The 14,335-nt window shown below is 43.8% G+C and overlaps 1 protein-coding gene across 2 annotated transcripts in view; it reads right to left on the minus strand.

The window, feature by feature from the left end:
- The window catches only part of XDH (xanthine dehydrogenase), a 72,523-nt gene that overhangs the window by 28,742 nt on the left and 29,446 nt on the right, over positions 1 to 14,335 (minus strand). For both annotated transcript variants that reach the window (XM_006168531.3, XM_014584189.2), the window contains 8 exons: positions 12,485 to 12,577; positions 11,852 to 12,003; positions 10,525 to 10,618; positions 9,056 to 9,165; positions 6,749 to 6,933; positions 5,048 to 5,222; positions 3,462 to 3,545; positions 1,065 to 1,234 (listed from right to left, as the gene is read on the minus strand). In XM_006168531.3, coding sequence (XP_006168593.1) covers positions 1,065 to 1,234; positions 3,462 to 3,545; positions 5,048 to 5,222; positions 6,749 to 6,933; positions 9,056 to 9,165; positions 10,525 to 10,618; positions 11,852 to 12,003; positions 12,485 to 12,577 — 1,063 coding nt within the window. The remainder of the gene's footprint in view (positions 1 to 1,064; positions 1,235 to 3,461; positions 3,546 to 5,047; positions 5,223 to 6,748; positions 6,934 to 9,055; positions 9,166 to 10,524; positions 10,619 to 11,851; positions 12,004 to 12,484; positions 12,578 to 14,335) is intronic.

Raw genomic sequence — 14,335 nt, forward strand, 5'->3', positions numbered from 1 at the left:
CAGACAAGGGCAAAGGCAAAGGAATTTACCCCCTAGTTGGAAACCATATGAACTTAAAATTTCTTTCCAGGGGACTAGAAAAATTTATTTATCTGTTAAATTTTATCTGTGTCTGGTTTACCATTCCTGGAGCCTGTCTCTAGGCTAGGAGCAACAGACCAATGATAAGGATGGTGATTCCCAGCTACTCAGCAGCCCACATATCAATGCCCACTAGGAAATGAACATCACGCTCTCTGGCTAGAACTTCCAGAGGCAGCAAAGTCCACTTGCTAATGCTGCTTGTCTTCTAACACTGACTCTGTTATTTATCAATTGTGTGGCCTGAAGTGAGTAACTTACCTCGCTGTGTCTCGGTTTCCTCATCTGGAACAAGGAGATAATAGGACCTACCTATAGAGCTATTATAAATTACAAATGAACCAATGAATGTAAAATGCTTTAAACTATGTTGCTACAAACATTAAGTGTTATGTAAGTGTTAGGTGCTAATACTGTTTCTGTTTGAACTCTCCAAGTTCAACAAACACCTACAAGTGACTATTGGTGCTAGGTGTTTTGTGGACTCTATCATTAACCCTCCCTATTACAGATGGGGAAATTGAGAGTTTAAGTTCACTGGTCGTGGTTATGCACGGTTGCTAAACACTACAGTAGCTATTCAATTCTAGGTTTATCAAACTCTACAGTCTTGTCCTTCTCTTTAGTGTAAATTCAAGTTCTCCTGAAATTTTTCCTTTAACTTTAGCCCAACGTCCAAAATGCAAGTCTAATTTGTCCCTGTTGAAAGTCTTTTGGTAGCTCCCTATTGCTTCTCAGGCCTTCCCTGTGAGGTTTCTGCCTAGCTCTCTAACATCAGCTTCCCTCATACTCTCAGCACCAGAGCCTCTCAGGTGCCACTGGGCCCCTGACCCCTCCTGCTCCTCTCCAGACTGTGGTTTGGAGATATTTTCCATCTTCCTCTGCAGACTGGGAAGCTCTGGAGGCACCTCGTTATCTGTGTACCCTCTGGCGACAGGTGGAAGTCGTGCGGTGCCACCAACTCCTCTGCAGCAGCTACTCACTTGATCTTGGCATGGGCCTTGGTGCTGGTGACCAGTCGGAGAGAGAGCTCATTCTCGTAGCGAGGGATGTCATCACAATACACAGCCTCCCCAGAAGCCTGCATGTTTGCAGCCAGGTGGGGCACAGGCCGACCCACCATGTCCTCCTCAGACTGACCCTTGGGCACCTCCTGGAACAACATGGTCATTGGTCAGGCTGAGATGCTAAGAACATTGTTCTTCTGCAGGCCCTGGGAAACTGTAGAGAGCTGCAGGCCAGATGGCAAAGCCAACCTGAGAGTAAGAATGGAGGAGGCAGAGGACATGGGGTGAAGGAAACAGAAAGGCACATGAGAAGTAATTGGTAAAGGTGGTCATAGTATCATTATATAATACTGTAACTATAATGTAGTTATAGTTCCATTATATAAAGGAACCTAAATGTCCATTAATTGGTGATTGGGTAAATAAATTATGTTACACTCATACAATGGAATAGCATATAACCCTTAAAACATATTTTGAAGATTTTTTTTCTTGTTTTACTATAAGGCACATGCACTCACTGGAGAGAGAGAGAGGGGAGAGAGAGAAAGAGAGAGAGAGGACAGCCATGCCCCAATCCCTTCTCCTCCATTTTCCTCTCGGGATTTTGGACACACATACACATGTGTCTGGTGTCCTATCCTCAAACGGGGCAATTGAACCTGTGGAATCCGGCTGCTTTAACCAATATGCTGTTAGCAGGCTCAAGAGATTTTCATTTTTAATTGCCACAGTACATAAGGATTGTCAGAGACAAGAGAGAGAGGGAGAAGGAGGAAGTACTCCCTAAGGGTGATTGTGCCACATCCCTTCTCCACCATTTCTCCCTCCTGTCAGGACTTTAGGCACACATGCACACATTCCCGGTGTGCCCTTCAAGCTGCTGATACCAGGACTTGAACCGAAGTTAGTCATGTCGTTTTTCACTCCCTTAACCACTATGGTTCAGGGCTGGCCCTAAAGAAATTTAACTAGGAGATCAGAGGTGATGTAGTGGTTAAAGCACTGGACTCCCACATGACTGAGAGTGGTTTGAGTCCTGGATGTGGCAGCTTGAAACTCACACCAGGTGCAGGTGCATGCATGCCCACAATCCTAAGTGGAGGATGGAGGAAAAGGGACTTCAGCATGGCCATCCCCCTTGAGGAATGATTTCTCACTTTCTCTCTCTCTGTCTCTCTAGCAAGTGAACATGCCCTATAGCAAAAAAATTATCTCAAAAACAAATATATATATACATAATTGGGTTGTCTGAAAAGTCATGACAAATTTTTGCATAGAAAAAACTAGAAAAAATACATCATGACTTTCTAGACAGCCTAATGTAACTATGGCATATCTTGTTCATAGATGCACAGGATAAAATGGAGAGAAGTAAACAATAGTATCATAATGGTTTCCTCTCAGAATTAGAATTTGGGGTGATTTTTATTTTCTTTTTATATTTGCCTGGGTTTTGTTCCAAAATGGTTTAAAATGTATTATTTTATCCTAGAGTTCTATCTTCATTTGTTTTTTGAAGTAATAATACTATGGCTAGTATTTATTATTATTAATATAATGTTTACTATATAGTCCGGGCAATATCTAAGCAATTTACATTTTATTTTTATTACACATTAAGTCTTTGAAACCAGTCTATGAATATTATTTACATTTGCAGGTGGGCTTATTAAATTGACCAAAAGGCTCAGAGAGCCAAGAGTAAGTAACTCGCTCAAGGATGCACAATTGTAAACTGGCGGAGTGTGGATTCAAATCCAGGCAGTCGGGGCCCAGAGTTCAGGCTTTGGCCCACTATACTCTAGTGTAGCAGTTAGCCAATCATGACTTGAGAGCCATACCTTGCGCATTATCTGTTTTATTGGCACACAGTACACTTACTCTTTTATGCATTGCCTATGGCTACTTCAGGCTATGATGACTGGGTGGAGGAGCTGCAATAGAGGCTGTGTGGCCCACAAAACCTAAATTGTTCACAGGAAATGTTTGCTAATCCTTTACCTAGTGCCTCTCAACAACCTGCTGTAGAAAAGATTTGTGTGTGTGTGTGTGTGTGTGTGTGTGTGTGTGTGCGCGCTTAAGACATCTGGTTTTGCATATTAGCCCCACAGAGGGACCAGAAAAGACCCTGATGACATTTTGTTTTTCTTCTTTAAGGAGCCTGGGAAAACGAGATTTAGGTGACTCTAAAGGGGGAATGAGCTACATTGACATGACTGTTTTCACTTTCTTCACTATTTATGCATGAGAATAAGGAGCTTTATGTACCCCTGTACAGTTCAAGTTGGCCATTCACCAATGATCAGCCACTGATCATCTGATGTGAACTGCAAAGGCCTCTGATACTTGCCATGTGCCATCTGTACTCACTTGGAAGAGCTGTGTGTTGGCTGGAGGGTCTTTCTGGAAGAGTAAAGTGGCACTGGCATGGGTGGGATCCAGTTTACCACACTTCTGTGGAGGAGAAAATAACAGAGGCAACCATGACTATCTTTGGATCACCGATCCTCTCTTTGGTTTTCCCCACTTAACAACAACGTTTCCCCTCACCCCCTCATTTTATGTTTCTTTGAGTACTGGCTGGTCTCGCACTGTCCAAACATGAGCTCTGAGAGCTCAGTACTTGACAACAGTTACACCGTGTACCCTGCACACTGAATGGCTTGAACCTTCTCCAGCACACCAAACTGTTTCCCTCCTTCCTGCATTCACATGTGCTTCTCTCTCTGTTGGGAATATCCTTCTCTCCCAGCCTTACTGGAAAAGTCTTTCTTGCTCTCTCCTCAATTCCATGGAAAGTATTTAATGACAGAAAATGTTCACGATATACTCTCAAATGAAGGAAGCAGGATATAAAACTCTATACACAGTGTGATTCCAGATTTATTTGGAAAATAATATGCCCAAAAGGTAGCAAGATAATAGCTATATTGAGAGATGGATGGCAAGATAGATATGAGATGTATTCCAAAGTTCTACAGAAAATGCATATGAAAAAACTATGCAAGGACTTCAATTGAGGGAGCACCAACATAAACTTGTACTTGGAGTACATTTTTTCCACAAACATTTCGAAGTCCTCTAGAAAGAGAGAATGAGATGGGACAGACAGACTGACAGACAAAGGTACAGATAATGTAAAGAAAAGATTAGAAGAACAAACCAAAATATTAGTAGTTTGGGTTTTTGTTTGTTTCCTAGGATCTGAGAGTAGGAGTAATTTTAGTTTTTCTTTATATAGCTCTGTATGTTTTAGGTTTTCCACAGTAAGTCCTTATTACTTTTATAATCAGGGGGAAAATAAAGTATTATCAGTGTTTTTAGCTCCATGGGCCCGTCTGTGCCCCCTCAGCACTCCATCTCTATAGTCACACAAAGCTGACCTTCACTGACCATGTTCTCCCACATACAGCTGGTCCTGTATAATAGGAGCAAAATAAATGCTTGTTGGTGAATGCATTTTGGGATCTGGGCCCCACCTCAGCCGGCCCCCTTTCCTGAATGTGCCTCCTTTGCCAACCATGTACCCCCTGGGTCTGCCAGCCCTACTGTACACTCTCATTCCACTCCACCTCTATACTCTACTGACCCACTCTGACCTACATACAAAACCACAGTCATAACAACTTTATGACTAGAAAGATCAGCCATCCTCCTGCCCCCATTTGCAGATTTGCAGGTTACACAGCTGAGACACAGAATCATGGTTGTTTCAGTTCCCACAGTGAGGCAATGTCAGAGGCAGGACAAGAACCCAATTCCCTGTCTCCCAGCCCAGCCCTTGCCTCTCAGTCAGCCAGTCAGCTCTACCTCCTTGGTTCCTAGGTTGTGTCCCTGGTACCAGCTTTTCTGCCCTCAGAAGTCCAGAGAGGAGTAAGCTTACTACCCAGACCAGCTTCCCAAGTCTCCAAGCAAACGTGCCACAGACTCTGTTCCCTTCCCAGGCCCACACTCACATCTTCTGGGTTTTCCTTGCCCAGCTTCTGAAGCACCGTCAGGTAAAACTTGAAGAAGAAGCTGAGGGTGAGAGTGCGTCGGAAGTCCACCATGCCACCAGGGGCATCAGGGGGCAGGTGTAGCTCCTCAGCCAGGCCTGCACACACCTCCTGCAGCAGCTCCTCATTCCAGAACCTGCCAGAGGGCAGAGTGTGAGGGAGTACTCCCATCCAGTTCTCTGAACCATTTCATGTGGAGCAGCATGCCTAGGGCCTCCTCTGAAACTTGGTTAAACATTTGACTCAGATACTTATAGTTATGTGACCTTAGGCAAGTTACTTGACCTTCTTGAGCCTCAATTTCTCATCTCTTTTTTTAATTAAAGTTTTCTCTCTTTATCCGTGATACAGCCCATGCCATGCACATGAGAAGGAAAAAGAGAGATGAGCAGACCCTTCACAGGGTCTGGTCATACCATGATCTCCCCTTTCTCCAGTCCCCCAGTCTTGGGCACTCATGCTCATGCCCAGTATATTTCTGTCAGGTCAGGCCAGGGATTCGAACCATGGTTACCACATGGGATTCTCTTGAGTAGTGTATGATCACTCTGCCATGGAGCTAGCTCAACTTGTTTATTTTTAGAATAATATTAAATCTATAAAGTCCCTCTAATGTCCTAAGTTCTTTATGAATCATAACTTCTAATTTAATTAAAAACTGTAGTAGAGAAAAATCTTACATCCATTTTACCAGCACAAAAATTGGACTATGAAAAGACTGAATATGGAATATACCAGTACCTCTCAAGCTAGTTTTCTAGCTAAATAAATGGATGTAATTAATTTTATGGTGGAAAAGAACTTTACTTTCTATTATGCTTTCCTTCAATGTGCAAAATGATTACATAAATATTTTTAATATAAAAAAGAAACAATAAAACATTAACAAACTCAAAAAAAAAAAAAAGACTGAGTAACTTCTTTTACTCATCTTGTAACTGTTGGAGCCAAAAATTGAAACTAAGGAGCTAAATCCCAAGTTACCCTTTATCTATCCTATGTGGGTACCTTGAAGACTACATAGGATAATGTCCACTGGCTCAGTACAATTGCTGCCATACAGGAGTATTAGTAACAGTATTATAACAGAAAAAGAAAAAGAGAAAGAAAGATATAAAGAAGGAAGGAAGGAAAGAAGGACGGACGGAAGGAAGGAAGGAAAGAAGGAAGGAAGGAAATAATAAATAAATAAATAAATAAATAAATAAATAAATAAATAAATAAATAAAAGCAGTAGTATTAGCATTAATAGTAGCAGCAATCACTACTAGCCATAGTAGTAGTAGTGGTGGTAAACATTGCAGTAACACTATTCATAGTAGAAACAGCAGTAGTGGTAGTAATAATGACAGTAGTAATAGCAGTAGTAATAGTATAGTAGTAATACTAACAATAGCAGCATCAGTAGTAACAATAGTAAGCAATAATAGTTGTAGATGCAATGATCATACTAATAGCAGTAGTAGCAGTATGAAAAGTAGCTTCAGTAATAGAAAACAGTACAGCAGCAGTAATACTAGTAGTAGCATTAGTAATGGTGAAAGCAGCAGCAATAGTAACAGTAGTAACAGGAACAGTAATACTACTGGCAGTCAGAGTCCGCAGCAGTGGCAATAGTGAAACTGGTAGAAGCAGTAGCTTCATTTTGCTGTGAGCTCTTACTTGGACAACTGCTTCTGAGTGGTCTTGAGGGCTGAAATGGTTCTATTGGCCATTCCACCATAGCAAAGGGCCAGCTCCTCAACCTCTGCAGTTCCTGGCTTGAACAAAACTCTCATACCGCTGGTCACCTTGGCAATGTCATCTTCTCTCCGAGAGGCCTGCTTGAATGCTGAGAAAAACTCACCCTAAGAAAGGAGAAGAAAGTGACTGTTTGTCATCTTGTTTTGCAACTCTTCCAAATGGTGAACTTGCAGCACCAGGCCATGAGGTGAGGTGAGGATGCCAGAGGGGGAGCTGGCCTCAGGAATCAAAGATCAAAGACCAAGACATAATGGTCTACAGTTGTAGAAGAAATTTCCAGAGAACATTCCCAGAAGCTGAAAAAGGGTCAGGAATTCTCCTTGTTAGTGAGGAAAGCCGAGAGTCAGGGACAGAGTAAAAACCATGTGGTCTGCTCTGAACAAACACCTGAGGAAGAGGAAGCATGCTTTCACAAAGCTCTTCAGAGACCCTTCAGCACCCATTATCTCCCCCACACTTATGCCCAGTATCAGCACCCACTCACTTTCCCTGTTGGCTTGGCTGCCTCTTCAGTAGCCCCATGAGATGCCAAAGGCTATTTGAAAAGGCCTTCAACTGGCCTCCACAGATCTCTCTCTACCAGTCCCTCCCACTAGGCTATTGGCTACACTAAGAAACCTTGCTTCCTGCAAGAAAGTGTCACACTATAAAACAAACACTGCCTTTGTGCTTCAAACGCCCTTTCCCTGCTGGGTCCAAGCCAGGGTCTGTCTTCAGGAATAGGAGAAGATGAGTTTCCTTCCAGGAAAGAACCGTCCTACTTCAAGCCATCCCATGGTAGGTTCCTCTTGAGGTTTAAACTCACCTTGGCACCACAGATTCTGATTAACACCAAAGGTAGGAGACTTAAGGAAGGAAGTCTACTAGGGAGGCACAATGGGGCCACTGTTGAGGCCCCCAAATGGCCACAGGCTTTTCTTTGAAGAAGATATGGAGAATCCTCTTGACAATAAAACTAGTTTATTCCTGGATGTCAAACAATGAGCCTGGGGCTTTCATTTGGTTTTGGAACAGAGGTTCCAGATGCTCACTCTAAGAACTGCACTGGTCCAATGGAGCCATTTTCACCCTGCCAATGACCCTCAGTGTCAGGTTGACAACACCCTTTCTTGAGAAAGTATCCTAATTCTGAGTATTAATTATTATTTTATTCCTTTCTTTCATGATTTGTTGTTGTTGTTGACAGCCTTGCCTAGCAAAGTAAAAACTGGGCGGTACTAGACCTGTTTCCTCCTCCTGCGCTGACTTATATAAAAGGTTTTACTCACCTATGAAATTCAAAACTCTGAGAATCACTGCTCAGAAGGGTTTTATAAGGACAAGCTAGAAAACCATGAGGAAACCACCTCAGGGATGTAATTGCTCTAAATTTAATTACCATTCTCATCAAGGAGGTCAGAATTTGCAAAGGCAAAACAAGTCTAAAACCCTCGCCAAAGCAATAGCTGCTGTAAGTCCTTCCACTCATCTTGACAGCTGCTTCACAGACTCTCACCAATTTTCTACAAGGCCCATCCCATTGTGGAATGACTCTTGAGCTGGCAACTGCTGAGAGAGGAGAGGATAGACCAGGCCAAGAGACTACAGGCTCCACAGAACAACAGCAAGGCAGCCAGAGGTACTCAGACCTGCTAAACAGGTCAGAAAATCTGCTCATGAAGCAGAAAGCCTTCAACCATAGCACAGAGCTAGGTCAGTGAATTAACACCTCCTCTAGCCCAAGGTTAGCTGGAGAGGCGCTGGCTCCCAGGCAGCTTCTCCACTCAGTACACAAACGGCACACTCTTCTCCACAGGAAAACATGTCTTCTTTGACTCAGGGAGGAAATACTTGGCCCTGGATGTGCTCTTGGAATTGTGTTGCCAGCAGTGTTGTTGGCTGTCTTCACCAGCTTCTTCACATCTTCCAGGAACCTTCTGTATTATTTATTTTCAGTCCTCACGATAATCTGTGAAGTAGGTAGCGTGGTACCCATTTTACAAGTCAGGGAATTGGGGTGCAGAAAGGTGAAATGTCTCACTTGGAATCACACATCTAGCTGACTGGTTTCATTGTCCGTGCCCTGTGCATTCCCTACTCTGCAGCTTCTTGTTGTCCAGAGAAGAACACGGGTGGTTCTTTAGAGGCAAAGTTTCAGAGAGATGCTGAAGTGGTTCCTCTGGTCTCCTTTTCTGGAGTTTGGTGGTGGTAGTTTGGGTGCAGCCTAACCAGTCCCTCACAACTCACCTCCCTGCTGTAGGGGATCTCTATGGAAAGCAGTATCTCCTCTGGGCTCAGCAGGGTCTTTCTGTAGCCAGGGAAGAAGGTGTGATCCATTCGAACAGTTCTCCTGGTGCCTGTACAGAGGTAAGATGAACAGGGACCAGGTGAAGGAGAGGCAGAGGATCACATCAAGAGCAGACAGAGCACAGCCTGCCAGTGGGATTCTCCACCCGAAAGTTTGATGCCCACAGTCAAAGGAAACAACTGGCACAATTAGAGCCAAAAATCATGAACAGCAATAGTGTGCTGGGAATAGTTAACAACCAACTCTCGGGAGGAGAGGGGGTGGCTCTAATTTGTAACATGTTCTGGTTTCCATGACGTCAATACTCTCACTAAGCCAATTTCAAGTTACCAAAGTCATATCACTGAATGTAAAGTTGGGAAGAGGGCAACAAAGAGTTAACACCGTTGGGCTGTCCTCAACTGCTACCCTCTATAAGGCCTGCTTCCAAGGCTTGCCCTCGCAGGCATCTGACTTTCAGAAGAGATCCCACCACCCCGTAAGTGTGGCTTACTGTGCCTGAACTCTTGCAACCAGGATGCTTTATGCTGAACACCTGCTTTCCTTCTGGGAGTCTGGACTTTTGGTACATGCCAGGCAAAGGCTTTCTCTGTAACCAGCCCTCCAAGAAAACCCTGGGCATTGAGTCTCTAACAAGCTTTCCTGGTAGATGACAATGCACGTGTGTTGCCAGAACTCACTGCTGGGGGAATTAAGGATGTCCTAGGTGTCTTTGCTGGAGAGACTCAGGGAGCTTGTGCCTGGTTTCCCCCAGCCAGGCTACTATGTACCTTTTCCTTCAGCTTATTTGGCTGTACCCTACTGCTGTAATAAGCCACAGCCATGAGTGTGACTATGTGCTGACTCCTTCTAGTGAATCATCAGACTGGGGTGGAGACAGGAGCAGTGGGTGGTGAGGTCTTAGGGATTTGCTGACAGGCAGAAATGCATAGGAACATGCCATTGCACATTTCTACTACACAGATAGGATGAACACATATAACCCTGAGCACATGGATGGTAGTAATATTAAATAATTCAGAAATGGTGAATTTTTAGTATTGATTATCTTTGTTCTGAATGTAATTTCATTCATTTCAAGTATATATCACTTATTTTTAAATAATGACTATATTTAAAAAATGGCTCACAGAATTCCTGAAAACCCAGCCATCAGTTATAGGGAATCCAAGCATTCAACCCACCACATCACCAGCTATGGCACCCAGATGACGGATCCTGCCAGGATCTTATATAAATAAATGACTCACTCTCTCAGCTCACAACCTGATGCATCTCCCTTAGCTTCCCTGGGCCCAAACCTTAGAACATCTGAGTGCCTGATCTTTGGCTCTGCTTCTTCAGAAAAATGACCTATGTAGTGAGACTACTCCGTAGAGTCCCCCTTTCTCTATTTCAGAGAGCTCACCTCTGGACACGAGGGTCAGCTTGGCCCCACTCGCCATGAACACAGGATTGAGGTCAGAGATGGGGCTGGCGGTGATGATGTTCCCTCCGATGGACTAAAGCAAGAAGAGAGTGTGAGTAAGAGCCCACCCCAGGAAGCTCTGGCTCACCCAGCTGGCATCTAGGCATAGGACAGGTGGTGACCCTTGCTGCAAGCAGACTCCCAAGGCCTAGACCTCTGTAGGCAGAACAGTTGCAGTAAGAATATGGGCATTCAGAAAAATATGCAAAATTTTAAATCTGGACACTTGGAACTGGGTGCTAGTTCTGAAATTTATTACTTGGTAAATCAGGGTAAGCCCCTATAAGCTCGTTTGATTTCATTCAAACTTTTTTCTGAAAGGATTGAGGTACTTCCTCACAGGGGCCATGTAGAGTTATTGAAATAGGAGCATGAGACAGCAAACAAGGACAAAGAGGAGGAATACAGAAGACCTAAACCATTTGCTCTATTCAGTTCTGAGCTTTCTGGTAACATGTCAAAAAATTTGAGGAGAATCAGATATAGGGTTCTCATTAGTAGAAAAGAGGAAGAAAACAAGTTGTGCAATGAAAACAAAACATTCCTAGAAGTAGGTTCTAGCAGAACTAGGGAACTCAGCAGAGTATACTATGTTTATGTCTTCCTAACTATAATCAGAATTGGCAGGTTCCTGAGGAGGAGGAAGGGGAATGGGAGTGAACTGTTTTGTTTTAATTTTTAAAACAATTAGAAAGAAATCTATTGTGGACTTCAAATGGCCCAGGTGTGTGAATACCACCAAATGCAAACTGGGACTTTGGGGGCTAGTCTGAAAATTAACGTGAACAGTCAACAGGTGGATCTGTCTCACCTCTTGGGGAGCGCCATCTCTTCTCCTCCTCAAACTCTGAAAGGAAATCCCCTCCCAATTTTGGCTTCTTCCTAATAGATCTCTCATTCACCTACTGATGGCCTTGGCCAAATTGAAGAAGAGTGTGGAAGAAGTACCTTTCTGAACTCAGGGTGAAAGATCACAAGCCACAGAGTCAGTGTTGCCAAAGTGGCACCCATCCACCTTCATGAGAATCACCTGAAGGGCTTATAGAAACCTGATCCCTGGGCTCTATCTTAGATATACCAGGCAGAATCTAGAAGGCATGCAAGGCCCAGAAATCTGTATTTTAACAAGCACCCAGGTAAGACTGAGCACGAAAGTTTGGAGCGCACTAGGTTAAAAACAAGTGTGAGTCTGCAGCAGAGGCTGGGCAAACCACCTGCCTTCCACCACCATCCTGGGCACCTTGCTTGCTTCTGAACAGAGACTCACCGCCACAGACTTGACCTGCTTCCCAGCAAACCAACGCATCTGCTCCAGGACTCCCCTAAACACCTCTGTTTTTTGGACAGGAAGATTAGCAACCGCATCAACCAGGATCTGTTCCACAGAACTCAGGGAGCAAGCAGCTCCAAAGGAGATACCTGGGAATACATAAGCAGAATGTCAGCAACCCCAAGTATAGATCTAAAACACTCCCATAAAGAGAGAAAGCAAGCCACCAGGTCTGGGACTTGAACCATGGTCAGCCATGTGGGAGTCCAGTGCCCTTAACCACCATGCTACCTGCCAGCCCCCAAACTAGTAGTTCTTAACTCAGAAAAATCAGAATCTCTAAGTATGAAGTCCTAGCAATTTTTTTTTTTAAAGCACTTAACCATCCCTGTCTCTCCACCAACCTCCCCACTCATGGGTTATTCAACGTGTAGTAAGGACTGAGAACAACCATTGAACCTCACAACCCGTTGCCTGCTGGCTCCCAGCCATGGATGTCTGGTGGATGGAAGGCAGTGAAGGGTGCTCTTTTCTCCGGTCATTTCTTTCCCCTGGGCAAGGTGAGTTCCAGGAAAAGCAGGCAGCAGTCAGAGCCAAAGGGAGGTCATGACATCTGCCACCCTCACTTACCCTCGGGTCCATGCTGCACTGAGTTCAGTTCAGGGATCCAGGCTGGGCAGACAATCAGAGGGAACAGCATGTTCTTAAACTTCATCTCAATGCCTTAGAGAAATGGGAAACCTGGAGTTTTATCTCTGGGGTTGTAGCACCAGGGCTGGCCTCAGCAGTTTTCCCACCATTGTGAGCAGGATGTGTAATGTAGCCACAATCATAACAAGCTCCCTGGGTGTCTCAGGATTAGGAAGTGCAGAGAACAAGGTGAAAGATTAAGTGCAATTTCTAGACTGTCAGCTTCAAAACTATGTCTTTCTCTCACTCTCAAAAAAAAATCTGTCCAAATTAAATGAAACGAATTTGCACTCATTGTAATGTGTGTGTGTGTGTGTGTGTGTGTGAGTGCACATACACAATAGCAACATTAGAAAAGCTGACTGGTGAGAAATATATTCATGGTGGGAAATTCACTTTACAAGCTAAGTGACATATAATGATTAAAAGTATAAAAGAAATTAAAATAAAATAAATTTAAAAAGAAAAGAAAGAAAATCTGATATTAAGACATGTCAGGAACTCTTCTAAGCACTTTACCTATTTTAACTCATTCAATCTCCATAACAAGGTACTGTGCTTTCCTAAGTTTATAGACAAAAAATCTGAGACTCAGAGAGGTTACGTTTCTAGCTGAGACTACACAGCTAACAGGCACATTTCAGCACTTGAGCTATTGTTAGTGTTGGGCTATACTAGTAATAAAAACATGGAAAAAATCTAACATTAAAACAGAATAAAAGGAAAAGTGGGGACTCTGCACCACATTTATGCTCATGAGGCCAGTCCTCCTCTCTGAGGCTGAGGAACCAACTGGAGCTCAGGGTCAGGAGCTCCTTCCAGAGCCAAAGTCAAGAGTTCCACACAAGTTGGATTTGACTGCTTAAAAGCATGCCAAGTTCTCCTGAAACCAGAGGCACCCCTGCCATCTCTCCGGCTTGGGAAACCTCAGAGCTGAGATAAGCCCGGGACACCTTGAGCCTCTCTGGCCTGTTCAACTACTGAAGTCCTCACACTCCTCATGCAGGTGCTGGCTAGGCATATGGCAATGGCCACAGCCAACACAGACAGTCAGGCGCAGACATCTCTTCTCCTTTACCTTATCACATCATCTCACTTTAAAAAGGCAGGGTGGGGGCAAAAATAGTATCATTTCAGGATCTGCTAGCATCTGTCAGACACTGTGCAGACCTTTAGCCTACATGACTTCCTCCCCTCTTTGCCTAGGAGAGCCTTGAGGAAAGAAAACAGTCCCACTTGAGAAGAGGATTCCTCATGCCTCCTGCAAACTAATCATTTCAGGGGACAGGAGAAATGAAGACTTTCTACTGATAATTCAGCTTCCAGCAAACAAAGCTAGCAGGGATCTAAGGGCATTGTAGCTAAACATCCAAATACTATTAGGGTTAACATATTCCTCAATATCTACTGAATCTGCTGCACCAGCTATCACAACAGAACAGCGAAGAGATTCCAGATCACCTCTTTCTGCTTGCTCCTGAACACTCAGACTGAACTTCAAGAATTCGAAAGAAACACACCATCCATCAGATGACAAGAAATCATCACAGGACCACAAGAAATATGGGAAAGCAAGTTATTTTTCCAAGGGAAAAGAATAACTCCTCTTCATCCACAAGCAGTTCAATGCAAATCACAGAAATGTCTGATAAAGAATTTAGAGTATTCATAATGGCGAAGCTAACTGAGATGGAAGAGAAGAGAGACAATGAACTCCTAAAGAGAAAGGAGAAAGAAGTTGACGAGTTCCAGGAGGTGAGGAAATTCTTGCAAGATCTAAAAGAGGAATTA

This window comes from Tupaia chinensis, unplaced genomic scaffold (assembly GCF_000334495.1).
Source record: "Tupaia chinensis unplaced genomic scaffold, TupChi_1.0 Scaffold145860_1, whole genome shotgun sequence".
Classification (NCBI taxonomy): Eukaryota; Metazoa; Chordata; class Mammalia; order Scandentia; family Tupaiidae; genus Tupaia; species Tupaia belangeri.